Genomic DNA, 25,489 nt, shown 5'->3' with positions numbered 1-25,489 from the left:
ACAAAGGCTAGGGGGGCAGGAACTCTATACCCTGCCCCCTTTTCAGGTTCGCCACCTTCCTTTTCCACTCTCGCACTGAAAACAAACAAAATGGCGGCCGACACTTCCTGATTTCGACCGATTCGAACGGTGACTGACATGTAACAACCAATCAGAATTACACTCGCGCACGTTAGGGTGCGCGCACGGTGCGTGGCTATAGATATGTATGTGCTTTTAAATGCAATTTTCTCTGGAAATACTGAACAGATTGACTCCATATATGCGAAAGGCACTTCTCTGACCTGAGGACTACTTCTCTGCCAAATTCCAAGTAATTCTGTTCAGCCGTTCGGGCTGTACCTTCGACTAAAGGTCCTATGGGAAAATGCATGGGGAAAACGCGTTTTGGGACCCCCCTTTTTTCTCGGCCCCCGCTTGACGAATCCCCCCGAGACTTTCAGGGTAGGAGCTGAGCGGAGCGCCCCATTAGTTTTGAAAATTTCGCGAAGATTCGTCAACCGGCGCCAAAGTTATTCAAAATAGAATTTTGAGATTTCCTATGGAAACACGGTCCTAACTATAACTATCTACTGGCGACCGCCAGTAGATAATATATATATATATATATATATATATATATACATATATATATATATATATTCACTGAAAAAAACATAGGTTTCAGGGGTGTTATGGTGTTATAGTTAGCTGGTCATTTCACTTCGTACAAAACCATTGAAATTCCTCCGTTATATTTAGTTCTACTAACTATAACTCGCGCGCCCACAATCCACTGCTGATGTCACATATTACATCATTCATGACATGGTCAGTGACATCACTTTGTGGGACCCCCTAAGCAGGTCTAGAGGGTTATGGTATTTCTACTTTGCCCCCTTTATTCGTTTTTCACACTTCATCCACTGATTTATTAAGTCTCGCTTCTACCGAGGCACAAAATGTCTGCCAACACTTCCTGGTTTGGAGTGTTTACAGCCAGTTGACAGTCAATTAGCATGCAGCTTGTGATCGGGACGGTGCGCGCTGGGTGCGCATAGGGTGCGCAGATCCTCCGAGGTCCTAGATATACCTATGATTTTACTTTTGATTTTCTCAGCAACTATTGAACGGATCTACACCATTTAACCAAAAGGCACGAGTGTGAACCAAGGGCTACCTCTTTGCCAAATTTCGTTTAATTCCCTTCAGCAGTTCGGACTGCAGCTGCGATTAACGGTTCCTATGGAAAATTGCATGGGGAAAACACATTTTGGGACCCCCCTTTTTTCTCGGCCCCCGCTTGACGAATCACCCCGAAACTTTCAGGATAGGAGCGGACCAGAGCGCCCCACCAGTTTTGAAAATTTCGCGAAGATTCATCAACCGGCGCCAAAGTTATTCCAAATAGAATGTTGCGGATTTCCTATGGCTAATAGGTCCTAACTATAACTACCTACTGGCGACTGCCAGTAGGTAATATATATATATATATATTATCTACTGGCGGTCGCCAGTAGATAGTTATAGTTACAACCTAGTTTCCATAGGAAATCTCAAAATTCTATTTTGAATAACTTTGGCGCCGGTTGACGAATCCTCGCGAAATTTTCAAAACTAATGGGGCGCTCCGTTCAGCTCCTACCCTGAAAGTCTCGGGGTGATTCTTCAAGCAGGGGCCGAGAAAAAAGGGGGGTCCCAAAACGCATTTTCCCCATGCATTTTTCCATAGGACCTTTAGACACAGCTACAGCCCGAACGGCTGAACAGAATTACTTGAAATTTGGCAGAGAGGTAGCCATAAGGTCAAGGAAGTGCCTTTTGCAGGTCTGGTGTAAATCTGTTCAGTATTTCCTGAGAAAATAGCATTTAAAAGCATATATATATGTGGGCGGAGCCTAACCACACATCCCATCCTGAGATCTGATTGGCTGTCAGCACTTCATCCAAGAAGTGTTGGCAGCCATCTTGGGACCAATATACATGATAGCACCTCATTAAAAAGCATTGCAGTTAATAGAAGGTTTTAAGACTTTAGTTACATTATAAATCATTTGTTGATGGTACCATACTCATTTTAGGAATTGTGGTATGTTCTAAGGTGATTTCACCATGTGAAAAAGCCTTCTGCTGGGATATCATGATTGAGAGAAAAATATTTTCTCATGCTTTTACCACAGAGGTTTGGAAGGTGATCTATAAGCTAAACTGAGAGCTTATTTTCTGTAAATTCACATTATCTTTCTCAGTCATGTGAGAATGAAGTCTGACATTCTCAGTAAAACATGTACATCCAACAAGGGCAGAGACTGTCAGTTGATTCCTTTGTGTTCTACTGCAGCTTCCCAGAGTGTTCCAAAGAACTACTAGAGCGCTAACAGTCCTACTTATGATAAACGTATGGCACACCTGAAGCCATCTTGCTTGGATTAAAGTGGTAACTCTTAAAACATTTAATTCAAAAAGGAACACAATGAGGGGGTTCATTTTTCCATAAAAAGTATGATTAGTGCTGCAGAAAGAAAAATTAGGGCACATTTTGAGTGACTTCTCAAATCCTCTTCTATTTCATTAAAACATTCTGACATGCAGACTGAAACATGCACTTTCAATACCAGCAGCAGTTTTCCCTGGTGAGCAGTAGCTTTACTACAGTGATCTAATGAGCAAAAAGAGTGCTAACATTCTGAATTTATGGCAAATGTGTGACACATCTGAATGCCTTCTTGATGGAATCAAAGTAAAAAACTGAAAGTATTTCCTACTGAGGAGACTGCAGTAAATGAGGAAATTAGGAAACTTCATAACAAATAAGTCTCCCAAGATGGCCACCAGAGACAAAAGAGCCCAAATGTAGCCCAAATATCACCCAGATGTAGCCCAAGTATAGCCCAATGACAGAATGTTCTTAAAAACAACTAGAGCGCTTACTGTCTTCATTATGACAAAACTATGGCACACCTGAAGCCATCTTGATTGGAATAAACTGGTAACACTTAAAACATTTAATTTAAAAAGGAACACAATGAGGGGGTTCATTTTGCCATACAAATTATGATTAATGCTGAAGAAAGAAAATGAGGGCACATTTTGAGTGACTTCTCAAATCCTCTTCTATTTCATTAAAATATTCTGACATGCAGACTGAAACATGCACTTTTAATACCAGGAGCAGACTTCCATGGTGAACAATAGTTTTACTACAGTGATCTAATGAGCAACTAGAGTGCTAACATTCAGAATTTATGGCAAATGTGTGACATATCTGAATACCTTCATGATGGAATCAAAGTAAAAAACTGAAAGCATTTCCTACTGAGGAGACTGCAGTACATGAGGAAATTAGGAAACTTCATAACAAATAAATCTCCCAAGATGGCCACCGGAGACAAAAGAGCCCAAATGTAGCCCAAAATCACCCAGATGTAGCCCAAATATAGCCCAATGACAGAAGTGTGCAAAACACTTATTATTTTGTGTTTTTGCAGTGTTATATAGTGCAGACTTGTCAGGTATTGGAGTGTTTTACATGAGCATTGGTTACATCACACAAGAACAAATTCATTTTGGTTGTAGACATGGGGAGACTAAGTGATTTGACCAGAATCACAGAATGTCGAGCTGAAGCAGAAACTTCAACCTGGTTCCCCAGTTGCAAAGTCTGCAGTTCTGGAAGTAACACCACATCTTCTCCCCTAAGTGCAACACTTAATCAAGTGGTCAACTGGATAAAAAAACATAAAGATAACAAATAATTTAAAAGTGCTTTGTCGCTATTTGAAAATTCAGAAAATATGTCCTTATTTTAGTCTTTTAGAGCACTAACCATAATTTTGATGCCAATAAGACCCTCTCATATATGTAATTTCTAAAGGAAATGCTCTAGGTATTACAGTTTTGATTACATCAAGATGATGTCAGGCGTTCCACACTTTTGTAATAAATATAGAATGTTAGCAATCTAGTTGTTCATTAGGATACTGTTGAGAGGCAGAGGCCAGGGGCACGGACTCTGAAAATTGAAGGCAGGTAGGAGGGTGCAAAGGCAACAATTTAACCACACTGAGCAGGCAGGAAGGGCCGTGGAAGCACAACAGACTATGGAGGGCAGTGGAAAGGGGGGCAGGGGCAACAAACCAACAATACAGGACTTGCAAGAGAGGCTGTGGCAATGTAATAGACCATTGTGGGCAGAAGGAAGAGGCAATGGTAGTACAACCATACATGCCAACAGACCCGATTCAGCCAGGAAACGTCCAATGTTTTTAAGCTCAAATGGGCTTTATTTGATCTGTCTCCTGTCTACAATCTCCTCTTTTTCAATGTAACTCAAAGGGGAAAATCAATACCCCAGTTTTTTTTCAAAATCTCCCTCTTACCAAGCTCAAAATGTTCGCAAGTATGGTACATTGGATCATGGAAGGAAATGGGATAGGGACATGGACTTGGATAACAGAGGACAGGAGGGACATGGAGAGGTGCACCAAACTGACCCTGCAGGGCAGGCATCAGGGTTTGCAGCAGCACAATACACCACACAGGGCATGCAGGACGGGAGTGCAGCACAACAATCCATAGAAAGCAAGAGGGAGGGGACAGGACCATGTACATTGACAACAGAGAACAGAGGGGCAAGGGGCAATGGTAGCTAGCTGACCATAATGGACAGACAGGAGAGAAAGCTGCAGCATAACAGACCATAAAGGGCAGGAGGGACGGATCAGGGGCATTACAATGGAACAGACAAGCCAGGAGGGAGGGAGTAAGGGTCTGCACATGTAAACAGAGGGCTGGGGGCAAGGGGGCAGGGCAGGAGCAGCAAGATAGCCATGGAGGTCAGGCAGGATGGGCACTAGAAGCAAGACACACAATGAAGAGCAACAGTGAGACTGTGATGGCATACACACAGACCATGGAGGGAAGGTGGGAGGGGGTCAGGGGCAGCTAACTGACCACACAGGGAAGGTGGGAGGGGCCATGGCAGCACAGAAGACCATGCATGGCAAGTGGGAGGGTTAGTGGCAGCACAATGGTGATGATGGGCAAGAAGGAGGGTGCAGGGGCATGCACAAAGGACGATGGAGGCTAGAAGGGAGGGTCAGGACCTGTGCACAGACAAGAAAGTTCAGGGGAAGGTGCCTCACAACAGACCACACGGGGCAGGCAGGAAGAGCAGTTGCAGCACAACAGACCAGGGAGGGCAGAAGGGTGTGGCAGTACAATGGACCAAGTAGGACAGGAGGAAGAGGATAGGGGCATGGCATGTGGACAAGCAGGGTGGAGGTGGCAGGGACAGGTTATAGTCATCTGACAATGCTAGGCAGGTGGGAGGGGAGTGGCAGCTCAACAGAACACTCAGAGTAGATAGGAGTGGCAGGTCCATGGGACATGGTGGGCAAAACGGATGGAGCAGGGGCATGCACAAAGACATCGGAGGGCAGGGGGAAGGAGAATAGGGGCAGCAAGCTAAGCACAGAGTTTAAGCAGGAGGTCAATGATGGGGCATAGAATTGGGCAATGGAGGGCAGGAGGAGTGGACTGGTACATCATACTAAATTGAGTGCAGTGGCAGCACATCAGACCATGCATGGCAGGAGGGAGGAGGCTAGTCCATGGATTCACACAACAGAGGATAGGGATGGGGCAGCAGGCTAACTGTTCAGAGAAGGCGGGTATTAGGAACTTTATTGTTTTTAAAATGTGTGTCTGTGCGAACTACTTAAAATATGAACAAGTATGCAGCATAATCTCACTTTTATTCAGGAAGAAGAGGACGTTTGTGACTGTGACTCCAGGCTCACTTGGCAGAAACACCCCCTGACCCTCCACCCCCTATCGCAAAATGTAATGCCCGTGAAAAGGCTAGGTGAACACAGTGTTATATAGAACATAGTCCTGAGAGCACGATTGAAAATGAAAACTAGATATAGTGTATGGTATAAACTATGCACCAAAAAGTGTGATATAAGATGAACCGGGCGTGAAATATAATATGCAATACATTGTGCGCAATGACAGATTCATTGGAGAGCACGAGATAGCACAGGCACTAGCGCGTGCTATGCGATATGCGCCTTGGAGTGCAATATGCACAGGGCAGTGTTGTGTAACCTAACTAGTCTCTAAAGTTGTAATATAAAATATGTGCTGGGGAGTGTAACGTTGCATATGCACTGTGACAAAGATATGGATCCCAGATTGTAATATGTATGGCATAGCACTGTGCGTTATAACATAGGCATCGAGGAAGGCACGTTAGATGGGGCAATATAACCCGTGCGAAGACAAGTGTGGCATGACATATTCACGGGTGGTGTTACAGTGCACATGGGCTAGAGAGTGTCATAGCATATGCACTAGCTAGTGGAATACAACACAGAGGTGTGTGGCACTCGGCAGGCAATGGTGGGTGTAACACAGCATTGGGCTCTGTCAGGAGCGCACTGTGACTCAAGTGATGTTCGTCCCCTTTCCAGAGAGTAAAATAAAAAGTATTACACATCCGGCAGTGGATGTGTGTTTTATTAACCGTGAGGGGGGTTTCTTGCATAGTTTTGGTCGAATTTTTGTCGAATCCCCTTTGAATGGCTTGGTGTGCATGTGTATTAAATGTGCCCGTCAATAGCTACCCATGTTTGTATAAATAAACGACAAGGGTGTCTACCGGGATTAGGCACGGTAGGGCATCAGACATGTCAGAGCTTCACTAGTGGTGTAAATACATTCCACGTGGATTCATTGCATGCATAGTCGCCTTTTAATGAATATCACGCAAATCGTCATGGTGATAGGTACGTATGGTTTGTCCAGCATGTCCTAGGTGTGTCTATAAATATATATTTTTTTAAAATATTAAAAAACAGTGGCCGGCCCTGGGGATTGGGGTCAAAAAAATATAATTAGGAGACAGGCCCTGGGGGATGGGGTCATCAGGGCCAATAAATTAGAATAAGAAGGGGAACCACACAGCCCCCCTTCTTAAAAAATTAAAATAAATAAAAGACTGGCATCGTGCCGGAGGCCATGCCCCCTCCGTGCAGCACTCTGCAAACGCGCCCCCAACAGGCATCTCCAGTATGCGCCAGGGAGCTGCGCTGCAGACAGGTGTTCTGAGGCCAAGCCCCTTTTTACACCTCTCTGCAACGCAGCTCTGTGGCGCTTACTGGAGGTGCCTAGTGGTCTAGTTTGACCCTAGGGACCCTTAGGATTCAAGGGGACTTAATCTCTCAACTTAGAACAGCCACAGGGCGCGTTTACACAGTGGTGAAGGGAGGGGACGGGGCCTGAGGTGACGTGTGCAAACGCGCACTATGGCACGTTTTAAATTGGGGATATAATTTCCCTTCAATACTGAGGGCCCCTGGGGGCTAACTAGCCCACCAAGTGCTTCCAGTAAGCGCCACTGAGCTGCATTGCAGAGAGGTGGTCCAGGCCGTGCCACTTTTTACACCTCTCTGCAACGCAGCTCTGTGGCACTTACTGGAGGTACCTAGTGGGCTAGTTGGACCCTAGGGACCCTCAGGATTCAAATGAACTTAATCTCCCAACTAAAAACGGACACAGGGCGTGTTTACACAGTGGTGAAGGGAGGGGACGGGGCCTGAGTTAACGTGTGCAAAAACGCCCTGTGGCCTGTTTTAAGAGGTAGTTTTAATCCCCATGCCCTATTATATACTAGGGGCTTACAGAGGAGGTCATGCTAATCACAGGGGGACCCCAACGCATAATGTTCCCTAGTGTATGTAGGTGTTTTCGCTGTATTCTAAGTGTCTTTTAACATAGCACTGGCTCTAGGACTGGTTAGTCAGACTCAGTTACCACCAGTATCCGTCTGAAAAAGTTGAGGGTACAGGATAATTTTGCAACAAGGCTTCTTTCTGCTCTTCTTTTTGTTCTTTCTGCACGTTATCCTTCTTCCTGCACTTATCTTCATATTTGAGGACTTCTGTTGCTTCTTTCTGCACTTCTTTGGTTTCTTTCTGTGCATTTTTTCTTCTTTCTTCACATGTCCTATCTCTGTAGGCATAGTTAGAAATTAGCATTTAAAAAACCTTTGAAATTCACAGAAAAAACCATAGGTTTCAGGCACGTTATAGTTAGGCATTAGCATTTAAAAAACCTCAGAAATTCACTGAAAAAACCATAGGTTTCAGGGGTGTTATAGTTAGCTGGACTTTTCACTTGTACAAAACAATTGAAATTCCCCCGTTATAGTTAGTTCAGCTAACTATAACTCGCATGCCTGCAATGCACTGCTGATGACGTCACATATTACATCACTCATGACATGGTCAGTGACATCACTCATGACATCACTGATGACATCTCAAATGACATCACTGATGACATCACTGATGACATCATCCTTGTGATAGAGTGGCAGACCTCCTCTCACCCTAATATAACCTTTGATACACACATTCAAAAATAGAGACTAAAATTTTCAAAACAATCGACATACCAATACCAGTTACAACAACCTCTTCAGTAATTCTAAGATCCACATACACATCCACTCATTCCCCAACAGTCCTATACAGTCACTCATACATGCACTCACTCATCATATGTACTCATACACCTATACATCCTGTTACACAATGCCACTCATCCATAGAGTTACTCACACACATAGTCACTCATGCTAATAAATGTTGGACCCGGCCTCGTGGCATGGTCCTTACCCCCGTGGATTGTGCCCGTTCCCCGCCCCGGCCTTCACGGGCCACCCTTCTGAACTGCACCGAGGCCCTTCATCCTGGGCTGCACGAGGTCGCATACCCCTCGTGGCTCCGCCATCTTGTTGGCACCCACGTGACTCCGTGCACCAGTCAGCGCGACCCCGCTCAACCCGGCCTCGACCCCAGCGAAGCCCCGACATCGAGGCACCACAAACTGGCCAGGGGGTGCCGCAGGAACCATTCATCGCCCCCGGCGGAGGACAGTATCGATGGGACCCCCAACTATCCTCCCCTCTCGAGGTGTGATCGCCCTGCAACTCCCTTGGGCCTGGCGCCTCTCCTGCTGGGCGTCTGGCCACCTCCACCCGGCCTCTCCGCCCCCACCGATTGAATCGCGGCTGACCCTACGGAGAAGAACTCTTGTCGGAACCATCACGAGCCCTGCTGACTGCGTCGCGGCTCCTTCTTGTGAACACTTTGAAGCCATCTGGAACATCGGAGCCCTGCTGACGCTGTCGCGGCCCAACCTCGCTGAAACCTCCCTCGGAGCCCTGCTGACGACGTCGCGGCTCGAGCTGAGCAGAAACCATCTTGAGAGCCCTGCTGATTGGATCGCGGCTCTCCCCGAACTGTACGCCAGAGCCCTGCTGACGCCGTCGCGGCTCGACCCCTCCGAGATCCGGAGGTCCTCCAGCTTGAGGATAAGAACTGGGCCCCAGGTACCCTCGTACCGCACTCCTGCCAAAGACTGTCCCGCTACCCCTACCCTTCAAAAGAGACACTGAGACTTTTTGGTGGATCCCTCGATCCCTTCGTGTAAATATTGACCTCGTAACCTTTTTATTGCTGATAAAGAATTGCTTGTCTTGAGACAACCTCCTTGAGTCCGGTGTGGTGGTGTTACTGTGCCAGTACGTGATAGGAGAAGGATCTCTCAGGAGACTTCTCGGCAGCGCTCGGCTACTTCGTACAGTGTGAGGGCCCCCCCTTGGTGGTCTCGCCGACTCCTCGGGGTCCGCCTTCCAACATTTGGTGGCCAGCGACGGGATCCGAGCCGAACGCAGTACGTACCAGCCAGTACCCACTAGCTTCCCATCCAAACGTACAGTAATCATGAGCAGCCAGGAAAACAACGCGACAATGGAGTTCCAGCCCGAACGGCTGGAAGAATATACGCACAAAGAGTTAAAACAGTTCTGCAGAGACAAAGGCATTGCAACCACAGGCCTAGGTACCAAAGAGGACATGCAGAAAGCTCTGAGGACATGGCTGGAGGCCGGGGCAGGCCCCTCCCAGGAAGAAAGTCCCTTGCCCCTGACTGAGACCCCATCAACCGCACTGACTCCGGCAACCGGAGGAAGAAAGAGCCTAGAAACCGGCCTCTCCGAAGAAGAAATACGAGAGAGGGAGAAGGTCCGGAACCACGAGCTAGAGCTCGCACGACTGCGGCTGGACGGCGAACTCCAGCTGGCGGAAAAGAAACTGGCCCTAGAGCAGCTACGGCTTCAAGAGGAGATAGAGGAGAAGAGGCGACACCGGGAGTTGGAGGAAAAGAAACTGACCCTTGAGCACGAGCGCAGTCTCAAGGAGCTCGAAATCAAGGCCAAGAACGGAGGGACCAACGCCCCCAGTACTAGAGACACTCTACCGCCTGCCGAGACCAAGGTACATATCCCGAAAGAGGTCGTCAAGGAGTACTACAAGAATGACGACATCCAACAATGGTTCAAGGCCTACGAGGTGGCCATGACCTCTCATCGGGTGCCCCGAAAAGACTGGGGCGCGGGCCTGTGGGGGCGGTTCCTGAGTGAGGGTCGAGACACACTGCTCCAGCTGCCGGAGGAGGTGATGACCTCCTACGATCACATGAAGGAGGCTCTGCTCACCCGCTACGGGCTAACCGCAGAAATGTACCGCCAGCGGTTCAGAGACTGCAAGAAAATCCCGAGCACCACCTGGGTGGAATATGTGGACTTTTTCAGTCGGGCCCTAGAAGGGTGGATCAGAGGTAGCAAAGTAACCACCTACGGCCAGCTGGTCGACCTCATCGTGTGGGAACATCTCTCCAACAATTGCTTCGTGGAACTGAGACAGCACCTCCTCGACAGCAAAATGACCGACCCGCGAAAACTCGCCGTCGAGGCCGATCGATGGGTCAACTCCCGGGTCCCCCGGAACTCAATGGGGGAGTACCAGAGGAACCCCACCGGACCCCCCCGCCAACGCAGTGGAGGGGGAGGGCCGAACAGGAACCGAGACCCTCCCGCCGGGGCCCCCAGGAGCCCCCCTCGAGGGCCACCGCAGCAACAACTCTCCCCGAGCCTAGCCCGAAGGGGGGCGCCCCCGGCCAGGCCCGGACCACGACCACCAGTAACGTGCTACGGCTGCCAACAAACCGGACACTATGCCAGCGATCCGGTCTGCCCCCTGAACCGAAGAAACGGGGCCGGCGGGCCCCCGCCCCGACAGCTGGCGGCCGCCGCCCTGGGAGAAGGAGAAGAGGAAGAGGAGACCCTCGACCGAGGGACCACTGAATGGGAGCCGGCAGCCATGTCCCTGGTCTGCCTGGGTAGCCGAGAAATGGTACCCTGCACCCCCATCCCAAGCAACACCCAGAAGTACCGGCAGCAGGTCACGGTCAATGGACAACGGGCCGAAGCCCTTCGTGACACCGGCGCCAGTGTCACCGCTGTCCGCTGCCACCTGGTGACCCCCGAACAGATCCTACCGAATGTGCTGTGTCCCGTCCGGACGGCCGACAACAGCGAAAGCCTGTGCCAGATGGCCCTGGTCCCCTTCGAGTGGGGAGGGGTGACGGGCCTGCTGAAGGTGACGGTACGCGACAACGCCCCCGTCGACTGCCTCCTGGGGAACGACTTGGAGAGTTCCCCCTGGGCTCAAGTAGAGCGACGAGAGCACCTCCGAATGCTGGGACTAGCTGACTGGGCCTGTGCCATCACCCGGTCCATGACCGCCCGGCCCCCCCGCTCATCCTCGGCCTCCGGGGCCGCCCAGCCCGAGGGGCTCGCACCACCTCCCGCCAGCAGCGAGGGGGAGGCGGACGCCGACCCTGGACCTAGTGAATCCTCCCCCGAAGAGATGGCTTCCCCGTGCGCCCTACCAGAGCTGACACAATGGCGACACGAAGGGGGCCCCACCCGGGAGCAGTTCCAGCAAGAGCAGCAGTCCTGCCCCACTCTCGAAGTGGTCCGCCAACAAGCATCCGCCCAAACCAACGGGGACCAGACCGGCACCCACTGGGTCTACTGGGCCGAGGGCCTGCTATACAGTGAGCAGAAAGTGGCAGAACTCGGGGCCAGCCGAGTGTTGGTGGTCCCCCTCCGCTTCCGGGAGTTCCTGCTCAACCTGGCACATGATGTGCCCCTCGCCGGACACTTGGGGCAAGACAAAACGTACAGCCGTCTGGTGACCCACTTCAACTGGCCCCGGATGCGGAGAGACGTGGACAACCACTGCCGGTCCTGCCAGACCTGCCAAGCCAGCGGGAAGACGGGGGGGTCGGGTCAAGGCCCCCCTCCAACCCTTTCCAGCCGTCAGCACCCCGTTCGAACGGGTCGGAATCGATATCGTGGGGCCCCTGGACCCCCAGACCGCCCTGGGCCACCGCTTCATCCTGGTCCTCGTGGGCCACGCCACCAGGTACCCGGAGGCGGTCCCGCTAAGAACTATAACGCCCCCCGTGGTAGGCCGGGCCTTAATGGGGATCTTCTCCCGAGTGGGATTTCCCCGCGAAGTGGTGAGCGACAGAGGCACGAACTTTATTTCCAGATACATGCGGTCCCTGTGGCAGCAGTGTGGGGTCACATACAAGTTCATGACCCCCTATCACCCTCAGGGGAACGGACTGGTTGAGCGGTTCAACAGAACATTAAAGGGAATGATCCAGGGCCTAGAAGAGCCCCTCAGGCGGAGATGGGATGTCCTGCTGCCGTGCCTCCTGTTTGCCTATCGGGAGGTCCCGCAGAAGTCCCTGGGGTTCAGCCCGTTTGAACTATTGTACGGACACCCGGTCCGCGGACCGCTCAGCCTGGTCAAAGAGAGCTGGGAGACGAAGCCCCAAGGCGCCCCTCCTGACGTCTACCGATACCTCCTGACCCTACGAAACCAGACCCGCAAGTTCCGAGCCATGGCTGAAGCCAACCTCGAGGCCAGCCAGGAGGACATGAAGCGGTGGTACGATCGGAACTCCTCCACCATAGAATTCGAACCAGGTCAGAAGGTATGGGTCATGGCCCCGGTTGAACCCGGCGCCCTCCAGGACAAATGGACCGGGCCCTTCAAGGTAGTGGAGAAGAAAAGTCCCGTCACCTACCTGGTCGACCTGGAGTCCCCCCGGAACCCCCTCCGGGTCCTACATGCTAACAGGCTAAAACCCCACTTTGCCCGGACCGAACTGAGCCTGCTACTGGCGACCGACGAGGGGGGCGAGGACGACTCCGAGCCCCTGCCCGACCTCTTGCAGTCCAACGTCCATGATGGAACAATCGAGGGTGTCCAACTCGCCTCTTCCCTGACTCCGGAACAGCGCAACGACTGCCAGCAACTGCTGCAGGACTACGCAGCCCTCTTCTCCCTCACCCCGGGGGTGACCCACTGGTGCGTCCACGACGTCGACACCGGGGAGAGCCCCCCCGTGCGACACAGAGCCTACCGGGTACCCGACCGAGTGCGGGCATGCATCCAGGCCGAAGTAACGAAGATGCTGGCCCTGGGGGTCATCGAACCCTCCGACAGCCCATGGGCCAGTCCTGTCGTCCTGGTGCCAAAGGCCGCAGCTCCCGGCCGCCCCCCGGAGTTGCGATTCTGCGTGGACTACCGAGCCCTGAATGCAGTGACCAAGACGGACGCCCACCCTATACCCAGGGCCGACGAACTCATCGACCGCTTAGGGGCGCTCGCTACTTGAGCACGCTGGACCTCACCGCCGGGTACTGGCAGATCCAGCTCACCCCCGGCGCCCAAGAAAGATCCGCCTTTTCAACCCCGGATGGGCATTACCACTTTCGGGTGATGCCCTTCGGAATGAAGAACGCCCCGGCCACTTTTCAAAGACTGGTAAACAAGGTTTTGGCCGGGCTTGAGGCCTTCAGCGCGGCCTACCTAGATGACATTGCCGTGTACAGCAACCACTGGGCAGAGCACCTCCTTCACATTAAAGCCGTCCTGGCCGCCCTCCAGCGGGCCGGGCTCACAATTAAGGCCAGCAAATGCCAGATCGGCCACGGATCCGTGACCTACCTGGGCCATCAAGTGGGGAGCGGGCAGGTGGCCCCTCTCCAACCGAAAATAGATGCCATCCAGGCCTGGGAACCCCCCACTACCCAGACCGCTGTCCGGGCCTTCCTGGGTCTCACCGGATACTACCGGCAGTTTATCCGGGACTATGGAAGCCTTGTTGGCCCCCTCACAGAGCTAACGTCCAAAAAGCAGCCCAAAAAGGTGCACTGGACACCCCGCTGCCAAGCAGCCTTCGACACCCTAAAGACCGCAATGTGTACTGCCCCGGTGCTACAGGCCCCTGACTACAATAAGGAGTTCGTGGTGCAGACGGACGCCTCCGAGTATGGGATCGGGGCCGTCCTGTCCCAGGCCGATGAAAAGGGGCTCGACCGACCAGTGGCCTTCATCAGCCGCCGGCTACTGCCCCGGGAGCAACGATGGAGCACCATCGAGCGTGAGGCCTTCGCTGTGGTGTGGGCCCTCAAGAAACTCCGGTCCTACCTCTTCGGTACCCACTTCCGGGTCCAGACCGACCACCGGCCCCTGCGGTGGTTAATGCAAATGCGGGGCGAGAACCCCAAGCTGCTGCGGTGGTCCATCTCGCTACAAGGGATGGACTTTGACGTTGAACACCGGCCCGGCAATGACCATGCCAACGCCGACGGCCTGTCCCGCTTCTTCCGCCTTGACGAGGAGAATCCCCAAGGAGATGGGTGACTCTCCATGCCTTCGGCTGGGGGGGACGCCTGTTGGACCCGGCCTCGTGGCATGGTCCTTACCCCCATGGATTGTGCCCGTTCCCCGCCCCGGCCTTCACGGGCCACCCTTCTGAACTGCACCGAGGCCCTTCATCCTGGGCTGCACGAGGTCGCATACCCCTCGTGGCTCCGCCATCTTGGTGGCACCCACGTGACTCCGTGCACCAGTCAGCGCGACCCCGCTCAACCCGGCCTCGACCCCAGCGAAGCCCCGACATAGAGGCACCACAAACTGGCCAGGGGGTGCCGCAGGAACCATTCATCGCCCCCGGCGGAGGACAGTATCGATGGGACCCCCAACTGTCCTCCCCTCTCGAGGTGTGATCGCCCTGCAACTCCCTTGGGCCTGGCGCCTCTCCTGCTGGGCGTCTGGCCACCTCCACCCGGCCTCTCCGCCCCCACCGGGCGCCTGGGTCCGGACATCAAAGGGCTCCAGACCTATATCTGGGGCGACCCCACCACAGATCGGCAGTTGTATCCCGGAGTCGAGAGCCCTGCTGATTGAATCGCGGCTGACCCTACGGAGAAGAACTCTTGTCGGAACCATCACGAGCCCTGCTGACTGCGTCGCGGCTCCTTCTTGTGAACACTTTGAAGCCACCTGGAACATCGGAGCCCTGCTGAAGCTGTCGCGGCCCAACCTCGCTGAAACCTCCCTCGGAGCCCTGCTGACGACGTCGCGGCTCGAGCTGAGCAGAAACCATCTTGAGAGCCCTGCCGATTGGATCGCGGCTCTCCCCGAACTGTACGCCAGAGCCCTGCTGACGCCGTCGCGGCTCGACCCCTCCGAGATCCGGAGGTCCTCCAGCTTGAGGATAAGAACTGGGCCCCAGGTACCCTCGTACCGCACTCCTGCCAAAGACTGTCCCGCTACCCCTACCCTTCCAAAGAGACACTGAGACTTTTTGGTGGATCCCTCGATCCCTTCGTGTAAATATTGACCTCGTAACCTTTTTATTGCTGATAAAGAATTGCTTGTCTTGAGACAACCTCCTTGAGTCCGGTGTGGTGGTGTTACTGTGCCAGTACGTGATATGAGAAGGATCTCTCAGGAGACTTCTCGGCAGCGCTCGGCTACTTCGTACAGTGTGAGGGCCCCCCCTTGGTGGTCTCGCCGACTCCTCGGGGTCCGCCTTCCAACAATAAAGAATCAAACATACATTTACTTGCATATACAGTTATACACACACCACCACACTTACTTCTACGGAAACTTACACATACTTAGTCTTTTAAACAATCACTAATAGAAACACATACTTATTCATACAGGAACTCTTTCAATCTCTCACTCTCACATATACTCACATATATACACCAATAGTCACATATACTAGTTTAAAACATATGTAGTTACTCATAAAGACACTATTGAGAGTCATTCACTCACTAACACACCCATACACACACTCATCCACCCATACAGTCCTGCACACATGCTGTGTTCAACACATACAAACAGTGAGTCACTCATTCATGCACCTATGCACTACGTAATACCCCCCACCGAACCATGCAGACACTCAGACTGATACTCAAAAAACCAACTAATAACCTATATAGACACCCATGTAGCTACTCACCAACCCATGCAGCCACTTATACACAAAGTGAGAGACTGAGACAGATATTTACACATTTAAACATTACTCACTAAGCCATGTATTCACTAAGATACACTTAATCAGTCAGTTACACAATCAATTTTTCAAAAACAAATCCTCCATTTAGACACTTATATACCCATTTATTCTTCCATCGACCTTGAGATATACATATATAAAACATATTTAATTTTCAGAAAAACACACATTCACTGGATGATGTCATCAGTGATGTCATCAGTGATGTCATTTGAGATGTCATCAGTGATGTCATGAGTGATGTCACTGACCATGTCATGAGTGATGTAATATGTGACGTCATCAGCAGTGCATTGCGGGCGCGCGAGTTATAGTTAGCTGAACTAACTATAACGGGGGAATTTCAATGGTTTTGTACAAGTGAAAAGTCCAGCTAACTATAACACAGTGAATATATATATATACATACATTAAAAAAAATTGAATTGGTGAAACCCCCAAACACCCACATTTTTTTGTTACGTTTTCCGTCCTGTACTCCTACCCACCCCTAAACACTAAAAACACCATTGTTACAAAATACCCCTAACCATCGCTAAACCCTAAAAACACCCTTACCATTCAATACCTCTACCCGTCCTTAAAAACACCCTTACCACCCTATACCTTCACCCACTCCTAAACCCTAAAAACACCCTTACCAACCAATACCCTCACCCACCCCAATACCCCAAAAACACTCTTAGCACCCAATACCTCCCCCCTGCCCCTAAGTCGTACGAAACACCCTTACCACCCAATACCTCTAACCGGGTCTCCTGCAAAACTGAGAAGACCAGCAGGACTCTACAGGCTGGTTATGTGATGTCTGTGGTCCATCTCTTCAATGATGGGAGATAAGTCACAGATATGAAGGAATTATCTACCTATGTGGATGGCCAGTGTTGCTAGCAAAGCAGGCATTTGGTTATCATGGCCATCCCATCCACCTCTAAAGGTAAACTATGTGGCCACATGGCTTCCCATGTCCACCTTTAATGGAAACATATCTGGCCAAGTGACTTCCCATGATCTTTTACACTGGCCCAGGCCTGTTTCTGGCTTAATAATGGCACTGAGTTAGTCTTACTGGCCTAGTGAAGGAGATGGGCGCCTCAGGAGACAAAGGTGAGCATGGAAGCTTCTGTTACATGACCTCACCACTGCGTTTGACAGGGTTGATCACAGTATCTTAACTGGCTGTCTCTATGCTGCTGGCTTTGCAGGCTCAGCTCTTCAGTGATTCATGTCTTTCCTTGGTGTCTGGATTCAGGTGGCATTGTTCCCCCCTTTCTCTTTCTTGAAAAACTCTTCACTTGCTTGGGTTCATAGGGGTCTACACTTTCCCTCATTTTAGTAAATCTTCCTCTTCAATCCCTTCCAGGGCCAGTCCTTTGCTTTGATTTAAGGTGCTCTTCCATGCAGAAAACACCAAAAGCTTTTGCTAAAAGTTGACCATCTATAAATGTATTCTACTATTCACATGAGGAAGCGTCTCACTGCGATCTACACACGGATGGGCAACTTTTTTGTGAAAATGACTGAGGTTTTATATTCAGGAAGATAAACTTGTTGATTGAGCAGGCTCAGGATGGAACTATTAAGGCTCTTATCTGCCCATGTCCTTAACGCAAAACAACTATAGTTTTCAACAACGACCTCTTAGCGACGCTCCAATTCAACCAGGGTGGTCTTTCAGCAGCTCAAACTTTTGCAGAAGATCGCTTCTGAAACATATGCCATCTTCACTGTCGAAAGTATTATTCTTCACTTTGACTATAGCAATGCTGTTTAACCTTGAACTCCCTTTATACTTTATCACTGTGTTGCTTAGAGGATTGGCATTTGGGCATCGTAAATATCAAGTGTCCGTGGTTGGTCATCTTTTCATTGGCATGCAGTCAAACAAAATAATTCTCTGTGCTGGTCATTCTGTGTTCTATGACACCAGACCAATGTTCTTGCCAATTTGCTGGTTCTTCTTGTCCCAGTGAGGCTTTTCCGTTCAAGCATGCTTAGCCTCCTTAACAATGCCCTTCCTGTCACCTCTTCACCCCCAACTATCTGCTCATTTCCAAGCCGGTCCTGCAGTACTCAGATTTCTTTTCCCCTCAGGTCCCTTACTCCTAGCGTCCTAATGCTAAGTTAGTCATGCGTAATAGTTGTGTTTATATAAATGAGCAACTATAAATAAATAAATAAATAAAACTATGGGTAGTGTCTGGATTACAGACTTTTGGTTGCACGAAACCTAGGCTTAAAACCCATTCCCCACGTGGCCAGAGGGGGGATCCTGGGGAAATCGCTTAAGCTGCATTTAGCAGGTTGAGAGGAGAAGGCGTTGAGTCCTCAGAATGTGAATTGCAGAGGTAGCAGTCGTTTGTGCTGCAATCAGACATATTGGTCAGCTACAAACAATCATAATTTCATAACCTAGGGTGAGCTGTATTTACCTGTAAACCAAATTAAGGTGTTTTCTCTCACGGTGATATCAATTGTGTCCTTTACTCTTCCAACCAAGTCATCCATCTCCTTCAGGTTGTTTCTGTAGTGCCCACGCCCGGGCATGTTAGCAGAGTGCTGGGTGACGGGTAGCGGCACATGCATGTGTGCCAGAGCAATATAAAGAAAGAAGGGCTGACCACTTTCACTGAAACACAAAAAGGAAAAAAAAACTGTTACCCAGAGAATATTTAGGACCAGGCCACACCGAAAGGGGCTAATGAAAACAATCAACCTTAATAATTCATAATAAGTATTCATGTCACCTGCAAATTGAGATAAAACATAACAATTTGCTGGTCTTGGAGCAGTCCGCTGTCACTGGGCAGTACCCACGGTGGCCACCTGGTATTTACCACCGGCATTCCACAGTCTAAGGTACTAGGACATATTCCGGCCTCGGTAAAATGTTAAACTGTATAATCTCGTGAAATACCCGAGATTACACCAGACGGGAAACACCTATAGGGCTCAAAGGGCTTCAGTTAATAACCCCCCCCCACCCCTCACCGCTCGGTGTCGGGTGTGTCAGCCCGGGCTGAGACAGCTTCCCGGGCACACACACAGTTTGAGCTGCTGTAGGCTGGCTGGTCTGGCGTTTGTCTTATTGCAGCTGCACCCGAGTACTTCACAGGTCTTTAAAAGACCATTTACTTGTTAATGAGGCTTTATTGTTTTTCACCCTTTGTTAGAGCCCCTGTATCTCCACTTTGCCTATTGCTGGAAGAATTAACCCCCCCCCCCCCAATTTTTTTTGTAGCCCTCCCCCCAAACCTTCCCCCCACCCTCCCAAAATTTGGCTCTAGTTGCACCATTATGCAGCGTTGTGTAATTGGGATGTTGTTCGGGTAAAGATAGTGTCTGTGGAGCATGGGCACAACGTGAAAGATAGCTGGTCATGTGACAGGGGTGCCAGAGACTCTGCTCCTCCTATGGAGAGGAATTTTCTTAGCTGTATAGTATGTTTGTTTTTAAAACAGCATAAGGCTACTGGGCTGCATGCATATCTATTGGGTTTGCTAGCTGGGCTCGGTAGGGCATAGGCTAGGGTGACCAGATCTTGAGAAGCAAAAACAGGACATTTTGGAAAAATAGAAGGATTACAATTTTTCATCCACGGAACGGCGCAGAATGACAGCTCTCATCGGCATAGGATCAGAGAAGATGCATTAAGAAAATAAATAAAATGTAATTTCTACAACCAACATCATACCTATACAGTGCTTTAAATGGGAAAAAATAAGTGCAGGTACTCATTAAAATGAGCTAGAGGTGCAGTGAGGGGCGGGCTAGGGGCGGCGCTAAGGGCAAGATATGATGATACTTAATGACATCTATATTATTTGCAGCACACACCAAAACACATGAGAAATGTGTTTATATAAACAAAACAGGTTAACCCATTACACAAAATGAAAGAGAAATGCGATAATATGTTAACATTCCCTTTTTTGCAATAGTTGCACCTTCTAAATGCCATACTGTTAATTGCTGTTGTTTGGCACAATACTATATATTTTTGAGCAAGCGAGTAGGAAGAAACTGAAAATACCCCCACTTCGTACCAAAGCTCTTATGGCATCGAGCAAATGAATCAAATCATCATAACCCTCCCAGAAGCTATCTCTTGTCTTTTCCATCGATCTATTCATTCATCCTACCATTTACCTGCTGAAGTCCACCATTTAACCTTTACATTTTGTCATCTATTCAGTCGTTATCCATCATTCCGTTTTTCACCATTCTAACTGCTCCAACCCTTTATATCCAAACCTATCCATTCATCCTTTCACTCATCCAACTCTTTATCCACCCTTTCGCTCATCCATCAATCCTTTCGCTCATCTATTCATCAACCCTTCACTCCTTTATTCCATCCACCCTTTCACTCATCCATCATCCACCCTTTCATCCATCCACCCTCTTTTCATTCATCCAGCCAATCTTTCACTTATCTACCCATCATCCGCCCTTCTATCCAATCATCCACCCTCTTTCCCCCATCCAGCCATGCTTTCACTCATCCATCCATCTATCATCCACCCTTGCTCACTCATCCATCTACTCACTCACTCACCCACCCACCCACCAACCCTTCCTTTTACGTTATTTATTATTCTTTGTTGGCGAGCAGCCATGTACACACTAAGTGCCACCCATTTTCTTTAAAACACCTCCTGAGAGTGTCTTGATTATCTCTCTCTTTCTCTCACGTTTTTCTTACAAAAAAAAGGCATACAAATGCAGACAAAGACACAAACATAAGCAGACACACAAAAAACTCGGGCATGATAAAAGCCATGTTATACTCTTCACCTACAATGGCTTTTTTAATTGCCACCAGGCTGGCAGTAGCCTGATTGCCTCTGCCGGGGGACTGCCATGATTCCTGTGTTTAAACAAACGCACAGGATAGTGTGAATGTGATTGACAGCACAGGGCCTGACCGGAACCTGCTCTGTCAAACACAGCGTGATGGTGAGCACCCGACATTATTCAAATGATCCCTGCTGATTAGCTCAGCTGGGGCTCAGATTGGGGCTACAGTATCGGCGCCTTGGCTGCCAGAGACAGGTTCCACTCCTGCTCACCAACACTCACAGCTAATGAGCCTATCTTTTCATGAGTACCGGTACTCTCCTTGGCAGTAGAGAAGTGCTGGTACTCAGAGTGATAAATCTAAGAAGTGCCGGTACTCAGTAACGGTGAGTACCAGCCCATTTAATGCACTGTACCTATTAATTTGTAACTCGTAGTGTTTGTGTTTGTTGTAGGTGACACATCTGGGACTGCGAGGACACGGCCAGATTGGCGTAGTTTTATATTATGTTCACAAACATTACAGTATGCTGTTTTCCCACTGTTTGTGGTGTGTATTACAGTTAGGGCTGCTAATGTTTTGAAATGATTAAGATGTTGTTTGGCAACACTGGTCTATGTATTATGTACAAAAACAAAATATATTTTGTACCTTGTGTAAGTATTTGGCAGGTCTTGGGACAGCCAGGGTGAGGAGGCTTTTCAACTACCATATTTGTTTGATTTTCGGAAAGCATCTTTGATTTTCGAGCCCAATGTAACCTGGATACAGCAAGAGAGAGAAAGAATGTTTTGTACGAGGGTTGAGGTTATTTTTCGCAACTGTTAATGTTAGAATGCTGCCAGTGTTTGTGAACATTTGTGACCAGTACCTAAACGTGTATGCACCTTTCTGCGCATGCGCAGTGTCACCGCTTCCGGGTGTTTGCGAAAGATTTGCCAGTGATCATGAAGAGTTTGGGACACATACAACACAGGACCCTTGATTTTTGCTTGATCACTCAAAATAACTGGTAAAGAATGCACCCAAGCAAGAAAAGGCACAGGATGAAACAAATGTCACAATGTATCAGAAAATTGGTAGTGTTATTCAGCACTTTTTAGATTTGCCGGCAGTGAACCTCAACAAGCATTTGTAATGCTATCGGTCTCGCCTTTGGGACCTTATATGTATTTGAGCTATGCAGCACATTAGCCTGAGTACTGAAACATCCACTGTTCTTTAACAAGGAGGGAAAGTAAGCACCAAACTGCATGACACGCTAGGTATGGGAACACATGGAGAGAAATATTGTGATTCTGGACAAATCACTTAATTTCCCTGTGCCTACGATAACAAGCATTTGCAATGCAATCGGTCTCTCCTTTGGGACCTTATATGTATTTAGCTATGCAGCACATTAGCCTGGGTGCTGAAACATCTACTGTTCTTTAACAAGGAGGGAAAGTAAGCACCAAACTGCGTGACACGCCAGTTATGGGCACACATGGAGAGAAATATTGCAGTTGCCAGAAAAAAAAAAGTCCCTCAGCAGAAAGCAATTCTGGTATTTTACTGACCTCTACTGGTCATTTTCTATCAAGACAGTTAAATAGAGGCAGGTCGAACAGAAAAAAAAGCCCTTAGGTGGAAGCAGACAAGTCCTAGGGTTGAGCTCCAGAGCCCACAAAGTACATAAACATATAAGTATATACTAAAGTATATACAAGAGGTCTCGAATGCTCGACCTAAAAATGGCAATTTCTATGTAGCATGAAAAAAGTGTTGTGTTTTGGAACCTCCACCTCCTTTGATGAGTCTGCAACAAATTAGGCACGCTGAAAGTAGAATTCTGAACACCCCTAAATTTGGGTCAAATTGTTCAAGGGGGTTCAAAGTAATTAAGGGTGCAAACTGATATTTCCTGTAGAGTGAGGAGTCAAACTTCAAATAATAATTTGCACGTAGCCCTGTGAAGTATTTTTTACCATGAACGTCTGAAAATAAATGCATTTTTGATGCTATATAAAATATCACATAATACATTAAATTATTGGTAACTGTGTAATATGTCCATACATTCCCATTAATAGGTTCTAGTGGCATTTTTAAATGAAGGCCTAGTAATTTATGAATGTCGCCCTAAGCCCGAGATGAAAATATAGGGCTATATTAAACATGTTACTCTTTAAAGTATTTTTGATAGTACATGAGTTATTAATCAATGTTAGAAATCTTTAGAAAGATTTAGAACATTTGAGTGTTGTTTGTTTGGTATTCACTGTTTGCCCGAGACTAAAGATATGTCTGTCAATGTTTTGAGTAATGTATGTTTTTGTTGGGGATAAAGTGGTAATTTTTTAAATGTGATTTATTCAACAATGTGTTTAATTATAAGTCGCATTTTAAATGTGAGTTTATGTAAATAAATTAAAAACCAGGTATTTTGAAAATAAGGTTTTCTTTTGTAACTTTCTTGCTGACAGGGTTCTGCATTTCCAATGTTTATTTTCACACTCTGGGGACGATTCATTGGAAGAAGCTTTTATTAAGGATGAGCTAGCAAAGGTCAGCGTGTCAGGTGGCAGATTAATACACTGAGAGCAGCATTGTCTTTGTAAAGTGTTTTTTTACACCACTACTGAAAAAAATAAGCATTACGGGAAATAATTCACAATGAAGACCTCTTTTATGTGAAATAAGTGTTTTGAAAACACATTCAAACATTCAATAAGAAGGGTTGCTCATGTAATTTAAGTATATATCACAAATTATATAATTGATGTCATCAGTGATGACATAATCCATATTGCTACTTTTCACATTTCTCCATAAACCCTAACATCACTTTAATAAAGACAATTTTTAGTAAAGGAAGTTATGTACAGGCAAATATTACTGTGATTACATGCACCAGTGCTTATAATAGACCTACTGTTAGACCTGGGGGTCTCTAGTTGGCAAGGGTTTGCACCTTTGTGACCCTTCCTTCTAGTGAGGATAAGGGAGTTACACTCCTCAAATAACCCCTGCTCACCCCCTTGGTGGCTTGGCACAAGCAGTCAGGCTTATCTTAGAGGCAGTGTGTAAAGCATTTGCACATAACCAGCAGTAATATGGACACCACACTAGTTTTAGAAAAATATCCAATATTGTATATACTTAAAACAAGACCAAAACGATAAAAATCCACAATATAGTAGTTTAAAAGGTATACGTTGCAAGAATACTTGAAAATCACATTTCGTACGAGTCGGTAGCTCCGCCCGGGGTTACCGCGATGCTGAAGGCAGGAGAGACTAACAGTTCCAGCCGACCGCGTCGGTACGGGCCAGCAATAGCATGAACAGTCTTGGTAACATTACCTTTCTCGTTGTGGCTGACACGTTGGTGCGAGCTGGCTGTGGAAAAATGGAAGCGGTGCAGGGTGCGGTGTCCTCTCAATGCAGTGCAGGCAGCGGCCCGGTGACAATCGTACAGACGGCGTCAGTGAGACCAAGGCTTACAGTGTAGGGTGAGATTGTGCTTGATGCGGTGCTTGCAGTTTGCGGTGCAGGCGACAGAGGCGGTTAGCAGGAGATGACGTCGGTTGGCCCAGACGGCTGTGTGGGATGAGGTGGTGCATCTTGAAACTTACAAGCAGTGCCCCCAGCCACGATGCGATCACGGGTGTGGAAGTCAGCAGCAGCGACGGCAAAACCAGGATGGCGAAGTGAAACGAGGCGGTGCAGAGTGCGGTGTCCATAGGTCACGGTGCAAGCAGCGACTTGGTGGCGTCAGTGTCGGTCGTCAGCGTCAGGGAGACCAGGGTTGCAGTGCGAGATGTGGACGGTGCAGTCTGTGGTGCCGTCAGGACACAGAGCCAGCAACAGAGTCGGTTGCGTTGGTGAAGTCTTTGCAGTCCCTGAGACTTAAGAACAGGAGGTAAGCTCTATTTCAGGCCCTTAGAGAAACTCAATATAGAAGTTGCAGAACGTTCAGTCCAGTCCTTTAACAGCCCTAGACAAGAGCAGCCACTGTAGGCCAACACAGCAAAGCACTCAGCAAAGTGGTCGTTCCTCCTTCCAGCTTCTCCAGCTCTTCTTCTTGGCAGTCTTCTTGGTCATAAAGAGTTCTAAAAATCGTTTGTTCTCTGGAGGTAGCGTGTGTCTTTGCCCAGCCAGAACCAGTTCTGTCCTCCCTGGTGCAGCTTCCTGGCAGGAGGTGGAGACAGCATTGTCAGAGGCAGACCAGGCCCTTTCAGGTGAAAGGAAATCTCCTCCCCCTACTCTAAATGCAGCCCAGGTCTATTCAGCCCAGTCCTGACTCATTGGCTCTCTTGAGCCACTGCTCCTCCCCAGCCCCTGTCATCCAAAAGCCAGTCAGGCAATACACAAACCTAGCAAGAAAATACCTACTTTCTAAAAC

The 25,489-nt window shown here is 48.7% G+C and overlaps 1 protein-coding gene across 9 annotated transcripts in view; it reads right to left on the bottom strand.

Annotated features, from left to right (window-relative positions):
- ARSG (arylsulfatase G) overlaps positions 1–25,489 on the bottom strand; it is a 1,970,563-nt gene that overhangs the window by 406,418 nt on the left and 1,538,656 nt on the right. For all 9 annotated transcript variants that reach the window (XM_085617295.1, XM_085617292.1, XM_085617290.1 and 6 more), the window contains one exon: positions 18,735–18,931. In XM_085617295.1, coding sequence (XP_085473421.1) covers positions 18,735–18,931 — 197 coding nt within the window. The remainder of the gene's footprint in view (positions 1–18,734; positions 18,932–25,489) is intronic.

This window comes from Triturus cristatus, chromosome 7 (assembly GCF_964204655.1).
Source record: "Triturus cristatus chromosome 7, aTriCri1.1, whole genome shotgun sequence".
In the NCBI taxonomy this organism is placed as follows: domain Eukaryota; kingdom Metazoa; phylum Chordata; class Amphibia; order Caudata; family Salamandridae; genus Triturus; species Triturus cristatus.
This window is presented reverse-complemented; position numbering and strand designations above follow the sequence as displayed.